The sequence below is a fragment of the Convolutriloba macropyga genome, chromosome 11 (assembly GCF_964194025.1).
Source record: "Convolutriloba macropyga chromosome 11, txConMacr16.3, whole genome shotgun sequence".
Taxonomy (NCBI): domain Eukaryota; kingdom Metazoa; phylum Xenacoelomorpha; order Acoela; family Convolutidae; genus Convolutriloba; species Convolutriloba macropyga.
Genome location: NC_134478.1, coordinates 45,484,331 through 45,505,126, shown reverse-complemented (window position 1 = coordinate 45,505,126; position 20,796 = coordinate 45,484,331). Strand labels below are relative to the sequence as shown.

Below are 20,796 nucleotides of genomic sequence, written 5' to 3'. Positions count from 1 at the left end.
TTATGCAGTCTTTATTTTGAGCGAATTACTTTTTCCGAGTCTCGGTACACTTCTATTACCTTTGCTAGAGGCAAGAGACCAGGAGTTGTAAGATCTTCCACAATTAAGACTAAATCGTTAAATTTTAATTTCTGATTCATTCTATGCCATTTAGAGCGTTTCTGGTGGTTAGAGAGATACTCTGATGAATCGGCTTCAAAAATGTTTTTCTAAATTCTGTGATGTTTTCCACAATTAAGTACGTGACTTACCGTTATCGGAATAACAAATTGTCGGTTTTCCACTGCGTTTAGCGAATCTGCGGATACAACGCGTTGTAGAGTCTGTAGAAGAACTTTCAGAAGTTTCCAACTGAACTCCTCTTACCACTAAGCGTGTAACAGAGAGATACAACGGGTGGCAAGTTTACGGTGCTGTGTTATTGGAAAAGAACCCATGAAGTCCGGTCCTGTTGTTGTAAACACAATGTGGTTTTAGAGCGGTAAGCTTTCACTGGGCAGGTCTGACATATGAGGTGGATTCACTTGAGGCACTCTTCGGCAGAGAGGACTGACGTATTGTTTGTCGGACAACGGCTCGGCATTTCAGTATCCAATAGTATTCCATTAGAGTGCAATGTGTTTGTTCAACACAAGAGTAATTATTAACTACATGAGTATTTTGATGAGGAGCTTAACTATTGGGTATACTGTCTACATAGCGAGCTTTTCGCAATACCCTTGCCTTAGACAAGCGATCTTTTGCTGGGAATTTTTTCCTTCCTTTAACAAAAGAGCGAAGTGTTCTAAGTGGGTTTGAGTGAAGTATCTCCTTCACTCTTTGTAAAGACAAATTCTGGTCTCCAAAGCTCTGAAGTTGAGCAACGCCAATAAGGTACTCGTAAATCAGTGTGGTGTGCGAGCGAGAAGTTGCTGCTCTGTTTTCTCGATCATTCGAGGAAGGAGAAGCAGTTTGGTGCTACTTTAACTGACCGAATCCAATTGCTAAAACATGTGATATCAATGGGACTTTTCTTTGCTGAGCGCCGATCGGTTTGCAACGCATGAACGATGAAGACGTTCGGGTTTTGTGCTTTCAAGTTGTCCTGACTTTGCCAGCCACCTTTCGGTGAGCGTTAGGTTTGGACCGTTAAGCGATCGAGAACTGGAGTTCATTGGTTTCACTTGATAGCCTCTTGAGCCATTATCGACAGGTTTTTCAGCTGAGGTTATATAATTCCAGTCATGTGCTGCTGATACATCAATTATTTTTGTCAATTTGTTGGCGGAAGTTATGCGATGTCGTATCTCTGGGGTTGAGCCAATAAAGACCTGTTGTATCATCGGACCAGAAAATTTTCATTTATCTGACTGTCTTGCTCTTCTCTGACGATTTTTTTATATTTGAGCTGCTTGCAACTCGAGTTTTGGTGTTGTCTTTTGATTGGAGCTACACGGGATTTTCCCTTGATGAATTCGACGTGAACCATTTCATCGATGTTTAAACCAATGATGCGAAACTGCTGAGAGTGAATGCTCCGCCGCATCTGACAATGTCTGGAGGTTTTTTGCTTTCTTATCGAATATACAGCGGGAGACTGAAACGTTGTGTAAATATCGGAGTTTCTTTTGCAGTTGAATTGGATCTGCATATGCTTTAAGGTTGAACGGTTTGCCCACTTTGGTCCATGATTCCAGGTGGACTATAGATTTTTACGCACTCTAATTGTGAGTGGTGCTTTAATGCCTAGAGGATCAAAAAATGGATGCGTCAAATCACAAAGGTTCTCGGTGTGTCACCATATTGTTATCAAAGGGAAACTTGAACATTTTTTCTCGATTACATATGTCTGTCTTAGTATTCCTCTGTAATCTGAGAACCTTTTGATTTTGTGTTAAGCTGATTTGAGTTTGTGCTCACAGTTGATCCCTACTGGCATGTTGCAAAAAATCACTAAATTAGAATTCGACTTGGTACGGTTAAAACCCCAAAGAGCCAAGCATGCTTTAGTGCTTCTCATCTGGCTTTTTCAATGTCCTGTGTGGAAATGTACACATCGTCTATGTAGCTATTGCGTTGAACAATATGGAAAACCTCAGAAAACTGTTTTTGATTTTGCAGAATGACGTACAGTGCAATGCAAGTTGCACGAAATATGTGGCTAGTGTGGTGTGTTTTTCTATTTTGCCGCTTTGATCCCACAGAAAACAAAGATATGAACGGTCGGAAGGAGCAGCTTTGACTTGCATAAACATTTGCTCAGCGATGGAGGATATTGCGATGTGGTTTTCCCCGAAACACAAAATGACCCCTGCAAAGTTACTAAGCAAGTCCCGCCTTTCAACAGATTTGAGAATGGCCCTGAAAGATGTTGGACGCTTTGGTTAACCTTCGAAGTTTTCTGGGCCTGTTTTCACTCGAGACCAGATGATGAGGTAGATTTGAAACCGATTTTGTGCTGTCGGTAAGAAGTATTTATTTAAAACATATCCCTTTTGCAGGTTTTTTTTGAATTTATTCTTCGTTTCTTCTTTCAATTCTGTTTGTGGAAAACTTTGATTTCAGCTGTTTCAACTGTATCTCAGCAAGCCACCTGTTATTGAGCAGTTTTGCGTTCTTTCCACCAGCGGCCAACGTTATAGTAATCATCCTAGAATCTGTTTATGGATTGCAAAATTTTCAAACACTTCATCTTTTTCAATCTTCATCCAACCCTAACTTTGGTTTAAAAATCGTTGTCCGCTTGGCCATGTGAACAAATTTGGGTTTTGAAAACTGGATTTTGCTGATCTGGAATGATGTTGTTTTTCTGGCACAAGTCCAGCCTTATGGTGTCTTCATAGCCCAAGGTGTTTTTCAGGCCTTGACCATCTCACTGTAGTGGATTAGTTGAATGCTATCAACTTCAATGATTTTGCACACTTGTCTTTGATTGATATTTGGAAACGTGATGTGTTTAAGGTGATCTAACTTCCTACAAGGTTTGTTGAACTCACTGGTTTTAAATGATCTCATATTGAGATGGGGTACTGCTAACACATCGATCGAACTACTGAGCCATTTTGAAAGCCGTTGTGCTTATTTGGACGGACATTGGAGAACAGTCGAATTCTCTAGTTGTATGGTGGTCACTGGTGGGAATTTTTGCGATGCGACTGTGTTCATGTCAGTGTACAATTCTGATGCTGCAGATTGAAGCCTCAAGCTTCGGCAACTTCCGTTGTCTGGGTACTCATTAGTATAAAGAGTTTTTTGCGCCATTTGGAGTTCAACTGGAACAAGGTCTATGTGGCATATTCCATGTAATTGAAGGGATTTAACAACCGATGGTGGCTTCACTTTCTGATTATTTCCTCCAAATCTCTTTGAGCAGAGTATATTGATTTCGGCCGCAATTGACATTCCAACAAACATGTTTCGACTTGCATTGTACATGATTACTAGAAATGAAATTGAAGCAAAATTTTAGGTTTCTGACTTGTTCTCCCCGATCGAAATGAGGAAGGGTCTGAAAATGAGAGCATTTGTACAGATATTGATGTGTATTGTTACAAGAACCAACAGCAGTTCTGGAGGGGACTTGTTTGGTGTCGTCGAAAAATGGGTCACCTTTTTGATAACTGCTTGTTCTCGTTGATCAATGAAATTGACTTTAAATTTTCTGAATACATCGTTTGTCAGCAAAATTTGATCTCCCATGGATGCGTGGTGTTTTAGCTGCTAGTGATGGCTGATCTGTACAATAATTTGTATAGATTGAAGAACAGTCTTTAGGAGACGGCTGGGTTAAAAGTTTTGAGGTCATACTTGTTACAATCCAGGTGGACGGGCGTCTGGAGATTATTCAATGACTGATTTAGATTTGTTGTGGAATGGATGTCATGATTGAATCCAAGTTGTTGACATGTATCAACAGGTCAGGAGTAAGGCTGAACATTGAGTGAAGCGTTCTGTGGCAGTTTGATTTGGTCGCTAGAACTGCAAGAGTTTATCAAAAAAGGCATTTACTGTCCGGTTTGGGGTTTCCGAAGTGTTCCTCATGACGATTTAAGGCTGAGACAAACTGCTGTATCCATCAATTAGAGATTTTGGCCCCTCCAGTTGATAGCGGCTGAGGAGCGGTCAGCTTTTCTGTTAACGGCATAGGCGACGATCTATTGTGGCTTGAAAGATGCTGAATCACTTCATTCAGTTTAGCGGGTTTCGATCAAACTTTGTTGCTGGCAGACTTTTGATAGATTTTGAGAAACACGTGTGGGGTTCTGACATAAAGCAGAGCCCAATATAACGGACGCTGACGGATCTGTGAGTTGTTGATTTGGAGGGAGTCTCCATGATGGACTACTGTTTGAAAGATGAAAAAGAAATGGCCTGGTTGACTGAACTATTGGTTGAATTAGCCAGAAATGGATCCGAAGACAAGGCAGTGTGAACAGGATTTCCAGGTGAAGTAGCGGTTGAAAAAGTAACAGTGAATTTCTTGAGAAGGCGGAGAAATTAAGCTGGATTTAGTTGGGCTAGCGAGAGCTGCAGAGTCCGATGGAACAAGTTGAGGCAAGTTGACCTGACATCTTGCTCCTTGCAGATGCTAAGAAATATAGGGTGGAGGTCAGGGTTGTCCTAAGATCTGTTGCCTAACTGGTACTACTATCAAAACCGACCCTTGAATAGCTTGACGAAACGTTGCTTCGTTCATCACTTTGAGGTTCTTTTCAGCCTTTGCGGAAAGCCGCAGTTATTTTTCGAATCTTGAATTTAAGTTTGCAAATATGAGAATAGAGCGTTTCTGCGCCTTCTGTGCGCGAATTGTCTTAAAGCTCTTGGGCAGAGTTGTTCACTTTCTCGTGCGGCTCTTCAATTTTGCTCAAGTTTTGTAGAGTTTAGCCTCCCCGGAATCGATTCCTGATATAGCAATCGATGCAACATACAGTTTAGCTTTCAAGTTTCAGATTTTTGATGTCTCAGACTGGGATCAACGGAGTGTTCTTCATTTTCTTCAACGCTAGTGTTTGAGAACTTAGAGCTTCTTTAACACCTATTGATTTTCTGGTTCCAGTAAGTGCCACTTACTCTGTTTGCTCGAAGAACTAAAGCTTTAAAGTTATGTTAGCATCTGTTAGCTTTTTTTAATTTAGTATATCCGACAGCCCGAACTTTTTTAAGCAACTTTTGTTTATTAAATGCGTTCCAAAGCTATAGAACCAAAACTAACCCAACCTTAATGAACCTTAACCAACTTGACGCTTCATTATCGAGTCTTACCAGAGCTTATATGGCCTAACCGAACCATACCGAACCGTACCAGTCCCTACAGTACCTTAACGAACCTCACTGGACCTTAACAAGCCTTGCCAAACCTAAAAACATTACCGAGAAAACGTAGATACCATCAACTACCAATACCAGAATGAGTAACCAAATATATAACAATTAACCTCAGTAACAATTTCAGACAAAACTGAGATTTTTCCTGAACCAAACGATATGAAAAGGCACGTTTTTTATAGTAAAAAAATGTTAATGGGGCTTTTGGAGCAATAAATCAAAGATTGCAGTTTGAATTTTGGATGCTGTTTGTTATCTCATGTAGAAAAAGTTCTCCAGCTGCGAGAAGAAAACGCTTGTGAAGTTACTGGCGAATCAGCATTGTTAAAAGAAAGGATAGTAATATAAGCAGAGAAGTCCCATATCTAAACATCTTTATGGTTTGGGCCATGATGGGTTGCCTTGGGTTGGGCTGGTTGGGATGGGTCTTTTATGTCTAAAATTTTCCACCCTTATCACGAAAAAAAGTCTCGAACGAATTTTTAGCTGGCTGTTTTTTTTTGTTGGACGCCAGAATGTTATATGGTTTGTCAGTAAAATTTTATTTTCCGGGGGTGGGCCGTAATATAGCTGCTGGCGCTGGCGGATCTCTTCAATCCTTGATGTAGATTGATAACGAATAAGAATGGTCCTTGAGAGATGGCTGGACTAAAAGTTTTTCTAGATTATTCTCGTTGCAATTCAGGCAGACTGGTGTCTGAAAATTGTTCAATGCCTGATTTAGATTTGAAATAGAATGGATGTTGCTTGGGTCAAAGTTGGTGACATATATCAACTTAGGTCAGGAGAGACGCTGAATATTGAGTTAAGCGTTCAGTGATAGCTAGGTTAGGTGACTAGATTTGCGCTAGTTCAAGGAAGGCATTTACTAGCCGGTTGGGGGTTTCCGAAGTGTTCTTCAAGACGTTTTAATGCTGAGACATATAAACTGCCGTATCAATCGGTTACGGATTTTGGCCCCTCCAATTGATAGCAACTGAAGATGGATCAGCTTTTCTGCTGATTGCATTGGCTAAAGATCTATTGTGGCTTGAAAGATGCTTACTCACTTCATCCAGATTATTGTGTTGGAGTCAAATTTTGTTGCTTGCAGTTTTGACTCAGATTTTGGGGAAGATGTGCACATGGAATTGGGGTTTTGACATGAAGGAGAGACCAATATAATGGACGCTGACGGATCTGTAAATTGTTGATTTTGAAGTCCATTGTAAATTGTTGATTTTTGAGTCTCCATGATGTAATACTGTTCGAAAGATGAAAGGAAGTTCAGTCCTGGTTGACTGAACTTTTGGTTGAATTAGCCAGCTGGATTGAGCCCGAGCTAGCGGGAGCTGCAGAGTCCGATGGAACAAGTTGACCTGACATCTTGCTCCTAGCAGTTGCTGAGAAAAGTGTGGAGGTCCTTGTAGTACTAAGAATTGTTTCGTAACTGATACTACATAAATCGGGCACTTGATTAGTCTTTGCGGAAAGCCGCAGTTGTTTTTGGAATCTTGAATTTGTTTGCAAATATGAAAATAGAGCGTTTCTGCGCCTTCTGCGTGCGAAATGTTTTGAGGCTCTTGGACAGATTTGTTCACTTTCATGCGGCCCTTCCATTTTGCTCAATGTTTTTTGTAGATTTTCATTTTCCTCGTCGGAATCGATTCCTCATATAACAAAATTGATGCAGAATTCAGTTTAGCATTCAAGTTGCAGATTTGTGGTGTCTCAAATTAGAATCCAGAGAGGGTTCTTCATTTTTGTCCATCGCTACGGTTTGAGAACTTAGAGATTCTTTAACTCTTGTTGATTTGATTTTCTGGTTCGTGTAAGTGCCATTTACTCACGTTTCCTCGAAGAACTAAAGCTTTTAAATTATTTTAGCAACTGTTAGCGTTTTTAACTTACTATATAAAAAAGCCAGAACCTTTTTAAGCAACTATTGGTTAATAAATACATACCAAACCTATGGAACCAAAACTTACCCAAACTTACTGAACCTTAACCAACTCTACGACACCTTGCCGGGTCTTACCAAAGCTTATCTGGCCTTACCAATCCTTACCAAACTGTACCAGTCCTTACAGTACCTTAACGAACCTCACCGGACCTTAACAAGCCTTGCCAAACCTAAAAACTTTACCGAACAAACGTGGATACCATCAACTACCAATACCAGAATGAGAAACCAAATATATAAGAATTAACCTCAGTAACAAGTTCGGACAAAACTGAGATTTTTTCTGAACCAAACGATATGAAAAGGCACGTTTTTTATAGTAAAAAAAATGTTAATGGGGCTTTTGGAGCAATAAATCAAAGATTGCAGTTTGAATTTTGGATGCTGTTTGTTATCTCATGTAGAAAAAGTTCTCCAGCTGCGAGAAGAAAACGCTTGTGAAGTTACTGGCGAATCAGCATTGTTAAAAGAAAGGATAGTAATATAAGCAGAGAAGTCCCATATCTAAACATCTTTATGGTTTGGGCCATGATGGGTTGCCTTGCGTTGGGCTGGTTGGGATGGGTCTTTTATGTCTAAAATTTTCCACCCTTATCACGAGAAAAAAAGTCTCAAACGAATTTTTAGCTGGCTGTTTTTTTTTGTTGGACGCCAGAATGTTATATGGTTTGTCAGTAAAATTTTATGTTCATGGGGTGAGCCGTATTATAGCTGCTGGCGCTGGCGGATCTCTTCAATCCTTGATGTAGATTGATAACGAATAAGAATGGTCTTTGGGAGACGGCTGGATTAAAAGTTTTTCTGGAATATTCTCGTTGCAATTCAGGCAGACTGGTGTCTGAAGATTGTTCAATGCCTGATTTAGATTTGAGGTAGAATGGATGTTGCTTGAGTCAAAGTTGGTGACATGTATCAACTTAGGTCAGGAGAGACGCTGAATATTGAGTTAAGCGTTCAGTGATAGCTAGGTTAGGTGGCTAGATTTTCGCTAGTTCAAGAAAGGCATTTACTATCCGGTTGGGGGTTTCCGAAGTGTTCTTCAAGACGTTTTAATGCTGAGACATATAAACCGCCGTATCAATTGGTTACGGATTTTGGCCCCTCCAATTGATAGCGACTGAAGATGGATCAGCTTTTCTGCTGATTGCATTGGCTAATGATCTATTGTGGCTTGAAAGATGCTTACTCACTTCATCCAGATTATTGGGTTGGAGTCAAATTTTGTTGCTTGCAATTTTGACTCAGATTTTGGGAAAGATGTGCACGTGGAATTGGGGTTTTGACATGAAGGAGAGACCAATATAATGAACGCTGACGGATCTGTAAATTGTTGATTTTGAAGGAGTCTCCATGATGTAATACTGTTCGAAAGATGAAAGAATAGTCCAGTCCTGGTTGACTGAACTATTGTTTGAATTAGCCAGCTGGATTGAGCCCGAGCTAGCGGGGGCTGCAGAGTCCGATGGAACAAGTTGACCTGACATCTTGCTCCTAGCAGTTGCTGAGAAAAGTGTGGAGGTCCTTGTAGTACTAAGAATTGTTTCGTAACTGATACTACATAAATCGGCCACTTGATTAGTCTTTGCGGAAAGCCGCAGTTGTTTTTGGAATCTTGAATTTATGTTTGCAAATATGAAATTAGAGCGTTTCTGCGCCTTCTGCGTGCGAAATGTTTTGAGGCTCTTGGACAGATTTGTTCACTTTCTCGTGCGGCCCTTCCATTTTGCTCAATGTTTTTTGTAGATTTTCATTTTCCTCGTCGGAATCGATTCCTCATATAACAAAATTGATGCAGAATTCAGTTTAGCATTCAAGTTTCAGATTTATGGTGTCTCAAATTAGGATCAAGAGAGGGTTCTTCATTTTTGTCCATCGCTACGGTTTGAGAACTTACAGAGATTCTTTAACTCTTGTTGATTTGATTTTCTGGTTCGTGTAAGTGCCATTTACTCAGTTTCCTCGAAGAACTAAAGCTTTCAAATTATTTTAGCAACTGTTAGCGTTTTTAGCTTACTATATAAAAAAGCCAGAACCTTTTTAAGCAACTATTGGTTAATAAATACATACCAAACCTATGGAACCAAACCTTACCCAAACTTACTGAACCTTAACCAACTCTACGACACCTTGCCGGGTCTTACCAAAGCTTATCTGGCCTTACCAATCCTTACCAAACTGTACCAGTCCTTACAGTACCTTAACGAACCTCATCGGACCTTAACAAGCCTTGCCAAACCTAAAAACTTTACTCTGTTTGCTCGAAGAACTAAAGCTTTAAAGTTATGTTAGCATCTGTTAGCTTTTTTTAATTTACTATATCCGACAGCTCGAACTTTTTTAAGCAACTATTGTTCATTAAATGCGTTCCAAAGCTATAGAACCAAAACTAACCCAACCTTAATGAACCTAAACCAACTTGACGCTTCATTATCGAGTCTTACCAGAGCTTATATGTCCTAACCGAACCATACCGAACCGTACCAGTCCCTACAGTACCTTAACGAACCTCACTGGACCTTAACAAGCCTTGCCAAACCTAAAAACGTTACCGAGCAAACGTAGATACCATCAACTACCAATACCAGAATGAGTAACCAAATATATAAGAATTAACCTCAGTAACAAGTTCGGACAAAACTGAGATTTTTCCTGAACCAAACGATATTAAAAGGCATGTTTTTTTAGTAAAAAAACGTTAATGGGGCTTTTGGAGCATTAAAACAAAGATTGCAGTTTGAATTTTGGATGCTGTTTGTTATCTCATGCAGAAAAAGTTCTCCAGCTGCCAGAAAAAGCGCTAGTGAAGTTACTGGCGAATCAGCATTGTTAAAAGAAAGGATAGTAATATAAGCAGAGAAGTCCCATATCTAAACATCTTTATGGTTTGGGCCATGATGGGTTGCCTTGGGTTGGGCTGGTTGGGATGGGTCTTTTATGTCTAAAATTTTCCACCCTTATCACGAAAAAAAGTCGAATTTTTAGCTGGCTGTTTTTTTGTTGGACGCCAGAATGTTATATGGTTTGTCAGTAAAATTTTATGTTCCGGGGGTGGGCCGTATTATAGCTGCTGGCGCCGGCGGATCTCTTCAATCCTTGATGTAGATTGATAACGAATAAGAATGGTCTTTGTGAGACGGCTGGATTAAAAGTTTTCCTAGATTATTCTCGTTGCAATTCAGGCAGACTGGTGTCTGAAGATTGTTCAATGCCTGATTTAGATTTGAGGTAGAATGGATGTTGCTTGAGTCAAAGTTGGTGACATGTATCAACTTAGGTCAGGAGAGACGCTGAATATTGAGTTAAGCGTTCAGTGATAGCTAGGTTAGGTGGCTAGATTTGCGCTAGTTCAAGAAAGGCATTTACTATCCGGTTGGGGGTTTCCGAAGTGTTCTTCAAGACGTTTTAATGCTGAGACATATAAACCGCCGTATCAATTGGTTACGGATTTTGGCCCCTCCAATTGATAGCGACTGAAGATGGATCAGCTTTTCTGCTGATTGCATTGGCTAATGATCTATTGTGGCTTGAAAGATGCTTACTCACTTCATCCAGATTATTGGGTTGGAGTCAAATTTTGTTGCTTGCAATTTTGACTCAGATTTTGGGAAAGATGTGCACGTGGAATTGGGGTTTTGACATGAAAGAGAGACCAATATAATGGACGCTGACGGATCTGTAAATTGTTGATTTTGAAGGAGTCTCCATGATGTAATACTGTTCTAAAGATGAAAGAATAGTCCAGTCCTGGTTGACTGAACTATTGTTTGAATTAGCCAGCTGGATTGAGCCCGAGCTAGCGGGAGCTGCAGAGTCCGATGGAACAAGTTGACCTGACATCTTGCTCCTAGCAGTTGCTGAGAAAAGTGTGGAGGTCCTTGTAGTACTAAGAATTGTTTCGTAACTGATACTACATAAATCGGGCACTTGATTAGTCTTTGCGGAAAGCCGCAGTTGTTTTTGGAATCTTGAATTTATGTTTGCTAATAAGAAAATAGAGCGTTTCTGCGCCTTCTGCGTGCGAAATGTTTTGAGGCTCTTGGACAGATTTGTTCACTTTCTCGTGCGGCCCTTCCATTTTGCTCAATGTTTTTTGTAGATTTTCATTTTCCTCGTCGGAATCGATTCCTCATAACAAAATTGATGCAGAATTCAGTTTAGCATTCAAGTTTCAGATTTGTGGTGTCTCAAATTAGGATCAAGAGAGGGTTCTTCATTTTTGTCCATCGCTACGGTTTGAGAACTTACAGAGATTCTTTAACTCTTGTTGATTTGATTTTCTGGTTCGTGTAAGTGCCATTTACTCAGTTTCCTCGAAGAACTAAAGCTTTCAAATTATTTTAGCAACTGTTAGCGTTTTTAACTTACTATATAAAAAAGCCAGAACCTTTTTAAGCAACTATTGGTTAATAAATACATACCAAACCTATGGAACCAAACCTTACCCAAACTTACTGAACCTTAACCAACTCGACGACACCTTGCCGGGTCTTACCAAAGCTTATCTGGCCTTACCAATCCTTACCAAACTGTACCAGTCCTTACAGTACCTTAACGAACCTCACCGGGCCTTAACAAGCCTTGCCAAACCTAACTTTACCGAACAAACGTGGATACCATCAACTACCAATACCAGAATGAGTAGCCCAATATTTAACAAATAAACTCAGTAACAAGTTCGGACAAAACGGATTTTTCCTGAACCAAACAATATGAAAAGGCATGTTTTTTTAGTAAAAAAAAACGTTAATGGGGCTTTTGGAGCATTAAAACAAAGATTGCAGTTTGAATTTTGGATGCTGTTTGTTATCTCATGCAGAAAAAGTTCTCCAGCTGCGAGAAAAAGCGCTAGTGAAGTTACTGGCGAATCAGCATTGTTAAAAGAAAGGATAGTAATATAAGCAGAGAAGTCCCATATCTAAACATCTTTATGGTTTGGGCCATGATGGGTTGCCTTGGGTTTTTATGGTTGGGATGGGTCTTTTATGTCTAATAATTTCTACCCTGATCACGAATTTTTAGCTGGCCATTCTTTCGTTGAACGCGAGAATGTTACATGGTTAGTCAGCAAAATTTGATCTTCCATGGGTGGGCCGTGTTATAGCTGCTGACGCTGGTGGATGTCTACAATTCCTTGTTCAGATTAATGACGAATAAGAATGGTCTTTAGGAGACGGCTGGCTTAAAAGTTTTTCGAAATTATTCTTGTTGCAATCCAGGCAGACTGGTGTCTGAAGCTTATTCAATGCTTGTTGTATTTGAGGTAGGGTTATGATTGAGGCCAAGTTTGTGACATGTGAAGGCTGAATATTGAATTTAGCGTTCAGTGACAGCTAGATTTGGTTGCTAGAAGTGCAAGTTTTTCAAGAAAGGCATTTACTATCCGGTTTGGGGTGTCCGAAGTGTTTTTGAAGACGTTGCAATGCTGCGACATAAACTGCCGTATCCATCAATTAAGGGTTTTTGCCCTTCCAGTTAATAGTGACTGAGGATGGATCAGCTTTTCTGCTGATTGCATTGGCGAACGATCTTTTGTGGCTTGAAAGATGCTCAATCACTTCATCCAGTTTATTGGGTTGCAATCAAACTTTGTTGCTTGCAATTTTGACTCAGATTTTGGGGAAGATGTGCACATGGAATTGGGGTTTTGACATGAAGGAGAGACCAATATAATGGACGCTGACGGATCTGTAAATTGTTGATTTTGAAGGAGTCTCCATGATGTAATACTGTTCGAAAGATGAAATAGTTCAGTCCTGGTTGACTGAACTATTGTTTGAATTAGCCAGCTGGATTGAGTCCGAGCTAACGGGAGCTGCAGAGTTCGATGGAACAAATTGACCTGACATCTAGCTCCTAGCAGCTGCTGAGAAAAATGTAGAGGTCGTGGTAGTACTAAGAATTGTTAGGTAACTGATGCTACTTTTAAATCGGGCCCTTGAATAGCCTGATGAAACGTTGCTTTGTTTTTCATTTTGAGCTTCTTTCCATTCTTTGCGGAAAGCCGCAGTTCTTTTTTGAATCTTGAATTTAAGTTTGCAAATATGAGAATATGTCGTTTCTGCGCCTTTTGAGTGCGAAATGTTTTGAAGCTCTTGGACAGGGTTGTTGTTTCTCTTGCGGCTCTTCAAATTTGCTCAGTGTTTTTTGAGTGTGTCCTCCCCGGAATTGACTCCTGATATAACAAATTTGATGCAAGATGAAATTTGGCTTTCAAGTTTCAGATTTAGCTTTATCGCAAGTTTCAGATTTGCGATGTTTCAAATTAGGATCAACAGAGGGTTCTTCATTTTCATCCATCGCTAGTGTTTGAGACTCTGATGCTCAACTCATGTTGATTTTCTGGTTTGAGTAAGAACCATGTATTGTTTGCTCGAGGAGCTAGAGCTTTAAATTTGTTTTAAGTTCCGTTAGCATTTTTTACCTTATTAAATCCAAAATCCAGAACCTTTGTACGTAAATATTGGTTAATAGATACCTACCAAACCTATTGAATAAAAACTTACCCAAACTTACTGAACCTTAAACTCTACGGCACCTTATCGAGTCTTACCATAGCCTATCTGGCCTTACGAAACTTAACAAACCCTACCAATCCTTAAGGTATCTTGCCGAACCTCACCGAACTAACTACCAGTACCAGAATGAGTAACCCATTATATACCAAATAACCCAAGTAACAATTCCGGACAAGTAACAATTCCATCAAGACTTTTGCTTGACCAAACGATATGAAATTGGTGGTGTTGGAGCAATAAGACAAACGATCAAAGTTTAAGTTTTGAGTGCTATTTATCTCATGCGGTGAAAGTTCTCTAGATGCGAAAAAAACGCTGAGGAGTTACTGGTGAATCACCAGTGTTAAAGGAAGGATAATAATATAATCAAAGGAGTCCCATATCTAAACATCTTGTTCGGTTGGGCCATGATTGGTTGCCTTGGGTTGGGTCGTTTGGGATTGGTCTTTCGTGTCTAGAATTTCCTTTTCTACCCTGATCACGAATAAAAATTCTCGAACGAATTTTTAGCTGTCCCTTCTTTCGTTGGGCGCCAGAATGTTACATTGGCCGCCTTAGGAACTTTGGGAGATGGAATTGATTATTGAATTAATAATGGAGTGTAATGGTTTATTATATACTGACCGGAAAGAATAAATTAGCCCCCCCCCCCCTATTTTAAGTAAAATTTGAATTTGTGAGCATTGTTACTGCAAATTAAAATCACATTTTGAATAAAAATTTCACCATTGATACCCTCCGCTAGTCCTCTCGCCTATCTATAACATTCAGAGGAAAAGCCACCTGCACTTAATCAGAAATCCCAATGTAAAGTTGATGAAGTCCATCCAAGTATCACAGTGAAAAAATGGCTACAAGATCACAAATTTTTTACTTCTTTTCTCTTTCTAATGATTAACACAAGTGCAAACTTAGCCATACTTGAACAAACCTGAAAACATGTCACATAATTTACTGTGAAACTTGGATGGAGTTCATCAACTTTACATTGGGATTTCTGATTAGGTGGAGGTTGCGTTTTATGTGAATTTCATAGTTAGGCGAGAGGACTAGTGTGGGGGATCAATGATGTAAAAAATTCAAAATGTGAATTTAATTAGGAGCAATTTTTGCTTGAAAGTTTGAATTTTTGCTTCGTGAAAATGGTAGTGCTTACTTTTGACGTTCAGTTTAAATTAATCAGTTTCGAGTTTGCAGTTTTCGTGAATTCGACAGTTCTTGATGATTTCTGATGTTGTATTTTTGTATACTTGCATAGCTTTTTCTTAACCATGCCGAATCACCATAGGGCAAAGATACAAAACAGTTCACATATGGCAAATAATCAACTGGGCATCAATGTTGATGACAAATATTAAGAAATAAAGTATTTGTTTTCCAATTGAGGCTCACCTCTAATTACATTTAGGGACGATGCAGCCGTTCGAAGAGTTCACGCAACAACTGTTCTCCGCCTTGGGCGTGAATGAGTCGCGTGTTCATCTCTTCACGTGCGGTCACATAGTCAACAAATCCCAGATCAGAACATTAATAGTAGAAAGGGGACCAACAAATGAACAGTTACAGTTTTCATTCATAGATCGTCAGAATGAAGCGGTATTTGTTGAACTGGGAAGACTGCTGGTCAATGTGGTTCCAAGAATTAAAGGCGGCTGTGTTGTGTTCTTCCCGTCTTATGACTTTGAATCACAAGTTATGAATGTTCTGACAAAGCACAAAATGATGGATAGATTAACTGGGAAAAAGCCATTCTTTAAAGAGTCGAGAGTTGCGAACAGTTCAGATGCTGTTTTTGAGAAGTACAAGAAACAGATTGATACTAGTCCTGTTGTTGGTGCGATTTTATTTGCTGTAATGGGTGGCAAAATGAGTGAAGGGATTAATTTCAGTGACAACTATGGGCGCTGTGTAATTGTAGTGGGAATGCCCTATCCTAACAGTAAGTCGCTGGAGCTGAATGCCAAAATAGAGTACTTGAATTCCATCAATCGTAGCCTGGGTCAAATGCACTATGAAAACTTGTGTATGAAATCGGTGAACCAGTCTATTGGCCGAGCGATCAGACATAAAGATGACTACGCGTGTGTTTTGTTGGTAGACCAGAGGTTTGCCAGAGAGAGCGTTCGAAACAAATTGCCTGGGTGGATGAAGGAATCCATCTGCATCTGTCCTAATTTTGGATCCGTTATTAAGGACGTGAACATCTTTTTCAAAAGTAAGACTGACTGAACTTTTTTTCCTCCTGAATTCATGTGGCAATTGCTGCTGTGATTAATACAAGTGTTGTAAAAAGTTTTGAATTTTGATGTTTTGAATTTTGAGTTGATCCAGAAATTGTTCATTTGACAAAAAATTGTTCATTTGAAAGAGTAATATTCACCATGAGGCTTACATTGATTCAATTGAACAAATGTGTATTGTCATTTTGAGATTTAAAACTAGAAATTTGTGTGGAAAGAATAAAAAAGGTGTCAGTTGAGGTTTGTGAATTTAAATTTGATTATAAAAATGTGACCTGTGCTTTTGTAAATGTACATAGGGCAGGTTTTCCTTTTGGAAGTACTACATATTCTAACAGGAGGTGCAAATATTCGGTTGATACAGATATGCAGTTGGTCTAGCAGACTAAATTGTTTCCAGAAAAAAGAATGAAATTGGATTAATTCATTAGAATTTAACACAGGCTGAGACATGCATTTGACGTCCTCATTAGCGAAGCATTACTTCAAGTGGATGGTGGGTCGTCTCACAACCAGACGTGTGCCTGGACACCAGTACAAAGGGAAAGTGAGGAACTATCGCCCAATCATTCGGGATGATATTCGCAATGTTGCACGAGCCTTCTATTCAGAAAGCGACTCAGCCCGACATTTGTTCAATCCCTATTTAACAGAGAAAGAGGAGTACCCTCTCGTCGCAGAAAAGTTGAGCAACCCCAGTAGAATCACATTACTGGAAGAATACCCAATTAAACCCTGGCCAAATGCTGGTAAGCATTTGTACCAAGAGAATTTGATTACAGTTCCAGAAAAAAGTAAAAGATGGCCATCAGAACATCCTGCTGATTTTGTTTGGAAAACTCCATTGCCAAACTGAGCTGCAGACTTTTGTTAATTTAGATAATTTAAAAATTTCTGACTTGGTTTTCATTAGCCGCGGATAATAGTGGTGTCGTTACATTTGGATGAATATGGTTGCTGGTGCTTAGGTTTTCTCATCTGGATTAATTAGTTATACTGGTATGGAACGCGTTAATCTACTTTTCTAAGTCCATCACAGCCTGATTTGAAACTCAGCGTTGAGCAATTTTGTATGTAATAATAATGAATGGAAAGTTAACTATGCGAAACGCCATGTTATAACTATGCGAATCCCTTCTTATACTGTTAACTATCGATTACGATTCTTTTGAACAGAATTGACAGCCTACATTAAGTGCCGGAACGGCTTGCAAATTCAAAACTGATTGTTTCGGAGTTTCTTTTCTCTGTTTAAATCTCTGAGCAATTGCTGGACTCATGAACTGACGAAACCGGAGTAGACTATTGAACAATTCTTGCAACCTTTCTCTACAACAGTTGAGAGTAAGCTCATCGAGTATAGTAAATTTATACAATAATGAAGTTATACAATAATTTGGCTACCCTATAAGTATAAGCTATATGGCTACCATGTCTTCTGGCTAGCATTGTTCAATTAAAATGCTGGTCAGGTAAAGTACTTTTAAGTTTTTCTTTCAATTCTTTTGATTAATAGCCGCACAGCGATAGCTGGGGCTATTATTGGCCTTCTCTTGGTTTTTTACAATTCAAAGAATTTGAATTGTATTGGGGCGCTGTCTTTTTTTTAAGATCTGTTCACACATTTTCATGATTTTTGAAGTCAAATTGGAGTAGTGATTTTGGTCACGCCGAAACAGGAAATGGAGCGAAAAGGCGAGTGGTTTTGCGGCGTGAAATTTTTTCGCTCTAATTTTAAAGCAGAGTGAGAATACGGTGTTTGAACAAAAATTCGCTTTATCGGTAGTGGTTTTCTGTTCACATGCGGAAATTTCACTTTGATTTTTACTGTTTTTTTTCGATTTTTTGTATCGGATTTTTTTCTAAATGGTTTTTCCAATCCATTCATAGTCTGTTCTAGGTCTAGTTTTCTGTTTAGTCAATGAAAATTCTTTGAATTGTACGTTAGGACTTGTCCTGCTATGTTTTTTTTGTCGTCATGATTTTTGTTACGACCATATGACGTCACAGCCACTTTTTGTTCATTCGTTCATGCAATTTCAACTGAATTGCATGCGTGACGTCATTTTTCGCTCTCAGTGGAGCGAGTTTTTTGGTTCATTCGCGTGATTAAATTTTTGGTCACACTTGACTTACCTCTCAAAAATGACTTACTCACTTTGAAATTGACTTTTGTTTACTTTAATTCAAAGAGATAAGGTCAAATGGGTGTGTGTCACTCTAAATGAAGGTTATTAGTGAGCAGCTAATAGAGGCAGCAAAAACTTATACAGATTTTTAATCAAAATATAAAAGATCAGCCTTCAATGAAAAGACAAATTTTTTTGGTCTGTCTTTTTTACTGTTTTATTAGACTGACGATCTACGAATCTATTGCGGCTATTTTCTGGCAATCTGCCAGCTATGTTTGTTTTTCAGGACTTGGCCTGCTGTTTTTAATTTTGTTTTTCCTTTCGGCCTCATTTTACATTGATCACAATTTCACGTTTCAATTATGAAACCTTACTCACTGTTTCCAACTAAATTGAATTTCTTGAGAATACATCTCTACTCGTCAAGGGCGAAAATCGGAATCAAAAGAAACGTTATAAACAAATAAATATCGAAGCACTAATACTATGTTGAAAGACACTGCGTTAAGTTATCAATTTTGCTGAGATTATACTGTAACGGATGCCTTAAGCTTACGGTTCTCCAATTTGCAGGCGAAATAACCATTGTAATCAAATCTAAAGAAACTACAGAATAAATTGGAACACTTCTGACACTTTAGAGAAATTGTCAAATTTCCTTTTCTTACTGTTTCGATGCAAAAGGCATCAATGATGGCTGTTTTCTGTCTAAGTTATACAACGCAATTTAATATTCAAATATTTGGAAGATGCAACAACAAAACATACTAAAGGGGTTAAAAGTATGTTGGCTCATGATGGCTTTCCCATAAGTCGCTTTAAATATACATGATGCAAAAGTAACTGCGTCAACATGGCACACTGCCTTTTAGTGAAAACATGGAGGCTCTGGGTATTGCATGTTTGCACATATTGTTCCGACCGCGCTCATACATATTTTCGACCTAATTATCTACCAAATGAAAAGAGGAAACTTCCAGAAGTTGATGAACTGTTCAAACATTGGTTTTTGAGTTGAAAAAAATTTGTTGCCCAAAACAATCTAAACCGCAAATTGAGGTTTTCGATGCCGCATCAGAGGGCGGATGAAACCTACGATTACCAATATAAACAAAAATTAACGGATCAGGTGTTTTTGAAAACGCATAGTTAAAATGTCATCAGTTAAATCCTAATACACTCAAATTCGACTATATTACCGCAATAGGTGGAACTGCGCACTGCAAATTGTGAAGAGCTCTGACAAACAAAATTTAGTGCAAATAAAAAAATAAAAGTATTGTGAAGCAAGGTGTATTGATGCAAAGACCATTGTTTAAGAGAGCCGGTTTTCAGCGGTCAACTTTTCACTGTCAATTAGTTTCAAATAACAATTCTCTGCGTTTTTTTTTGAGCCGCATGGTTTTTTATCCAAGTTATGCTAGCATAAGCTATGGTTAAGTGAGGGTAAGTAGTGGGTTAGTTCCTCGTAAAACTTACTTCACGGTGACAGGGAACTAAAGCAATGGCCATTGGGGTGTGAGGCACACACCTCACCCATCACAGCTTTCGAATGACTCATCAATTTTTTTGCAAGTTTTTTTTAAGATTACCAGCCGTGTTGTAAGTTGTTAAAAGACTATCCATCATCTCGGAAGTTTGCAATTTATATGAACTCAATTGACAGAAAACTCATGATGACCACAAAGAATTTTTCAATTTTTTTTTTCTAAATTAAACCAAGAAAGAACATCAGTTCTTTAATTCGTCAAAATTCGAAATCACAAAATCGTCTATAGTTAATTTTTTTTTCATTTTGTCTTCGTTCATATACTTCATTCAGTTTCGTCATATAAATAAAAAATTGTTTTTCATTGTTTTTTTCTTTTATTCTTGTTCTTAAAAAGCGAAGGCTATTTGAAATAAATTTTTTCAGCCGTGTTGTAAGTTGTTAAAAGATTATCCATCATCTCGGAAGTTTGCAATTTATATGAACTCAATTGACAGAAAACTCATGATGACCACAAAGAATTTTTCATTTTTTTTCTAAATTAAACCAAGAAAGAACATCAGTTCTTTAATTCGTCAAAATTCGAAATGACAAAATCGTCTATAGTTAATTTTTTTTTTCATTTTGTCTTCGTTCATATACTTCATTCAATTGCGTCATATAAATAAAAAATTGTTTTTCATTGTTTTTTTCTTTTATTCTTGTTCTTAAAAAGCGAAGGCTATTTGAAATAAATTTTTTCAGCCGTGTTGTAAGTTGTTAAAAGATTATCCATCATCTCGGAAGTTTGCAATTTATATGAACTCAATTGACAGAAAACTCATGATGACCACAAAGAATTTTTCAATTTTTTTTCTAAATTAAACCAAGAAAGAACATCAGTTCTTTAATTCGTCAAAATTCGAAATGACAAAATCGTCTATAGTTAATTTTTTTTTCATTTTGTCTTCGTTCATATACTTCATTCAATTGCGTCATATAAATAAAAAATTGTTTTTCATTGTTTTTTTTCTTTTATTCTTGTTCTTAAAAAGCGAAGGCTAATTGAAATAAATTTTTTAAATTTTTTAGGTAATCTGCATTTTGAATGCTAGTTTGCATTATACAGCACTGCGCCAATATTTTGTTCCAGACCCTAATTTTAACCGACTGCGACCCAATTTTATTACTTTTA

General features: G+C 38.4%; 1 protein-coding gene across 1 annotated transcript in view; it reads left to right on the top strand.

The window, feature by feature from the left end:
* Positions 1 to 16,275, top strand: part of LOC142349788 (ATP-dependent DNA helicase DDX11-like) — a 33,943-nt gene extending 17,668 nt beyond the window's left edge. Inside the window, exon 4 of the mRNA XM_075401561.1 lies at positions 15,170 to 16,275. Within this exon, the coding sequence (XP_075257676.1) occupies positions 15,170 to 15,990 (821 nt within the window). The 3' untranslated portion in view covers positions 15,991 to 16,275. The remainder of the gene's footprint in view (positions 1 to 15,169) is intronic.
* Positions 16,276 to 20,796: the final 4,521 nt, after the last annotated feature.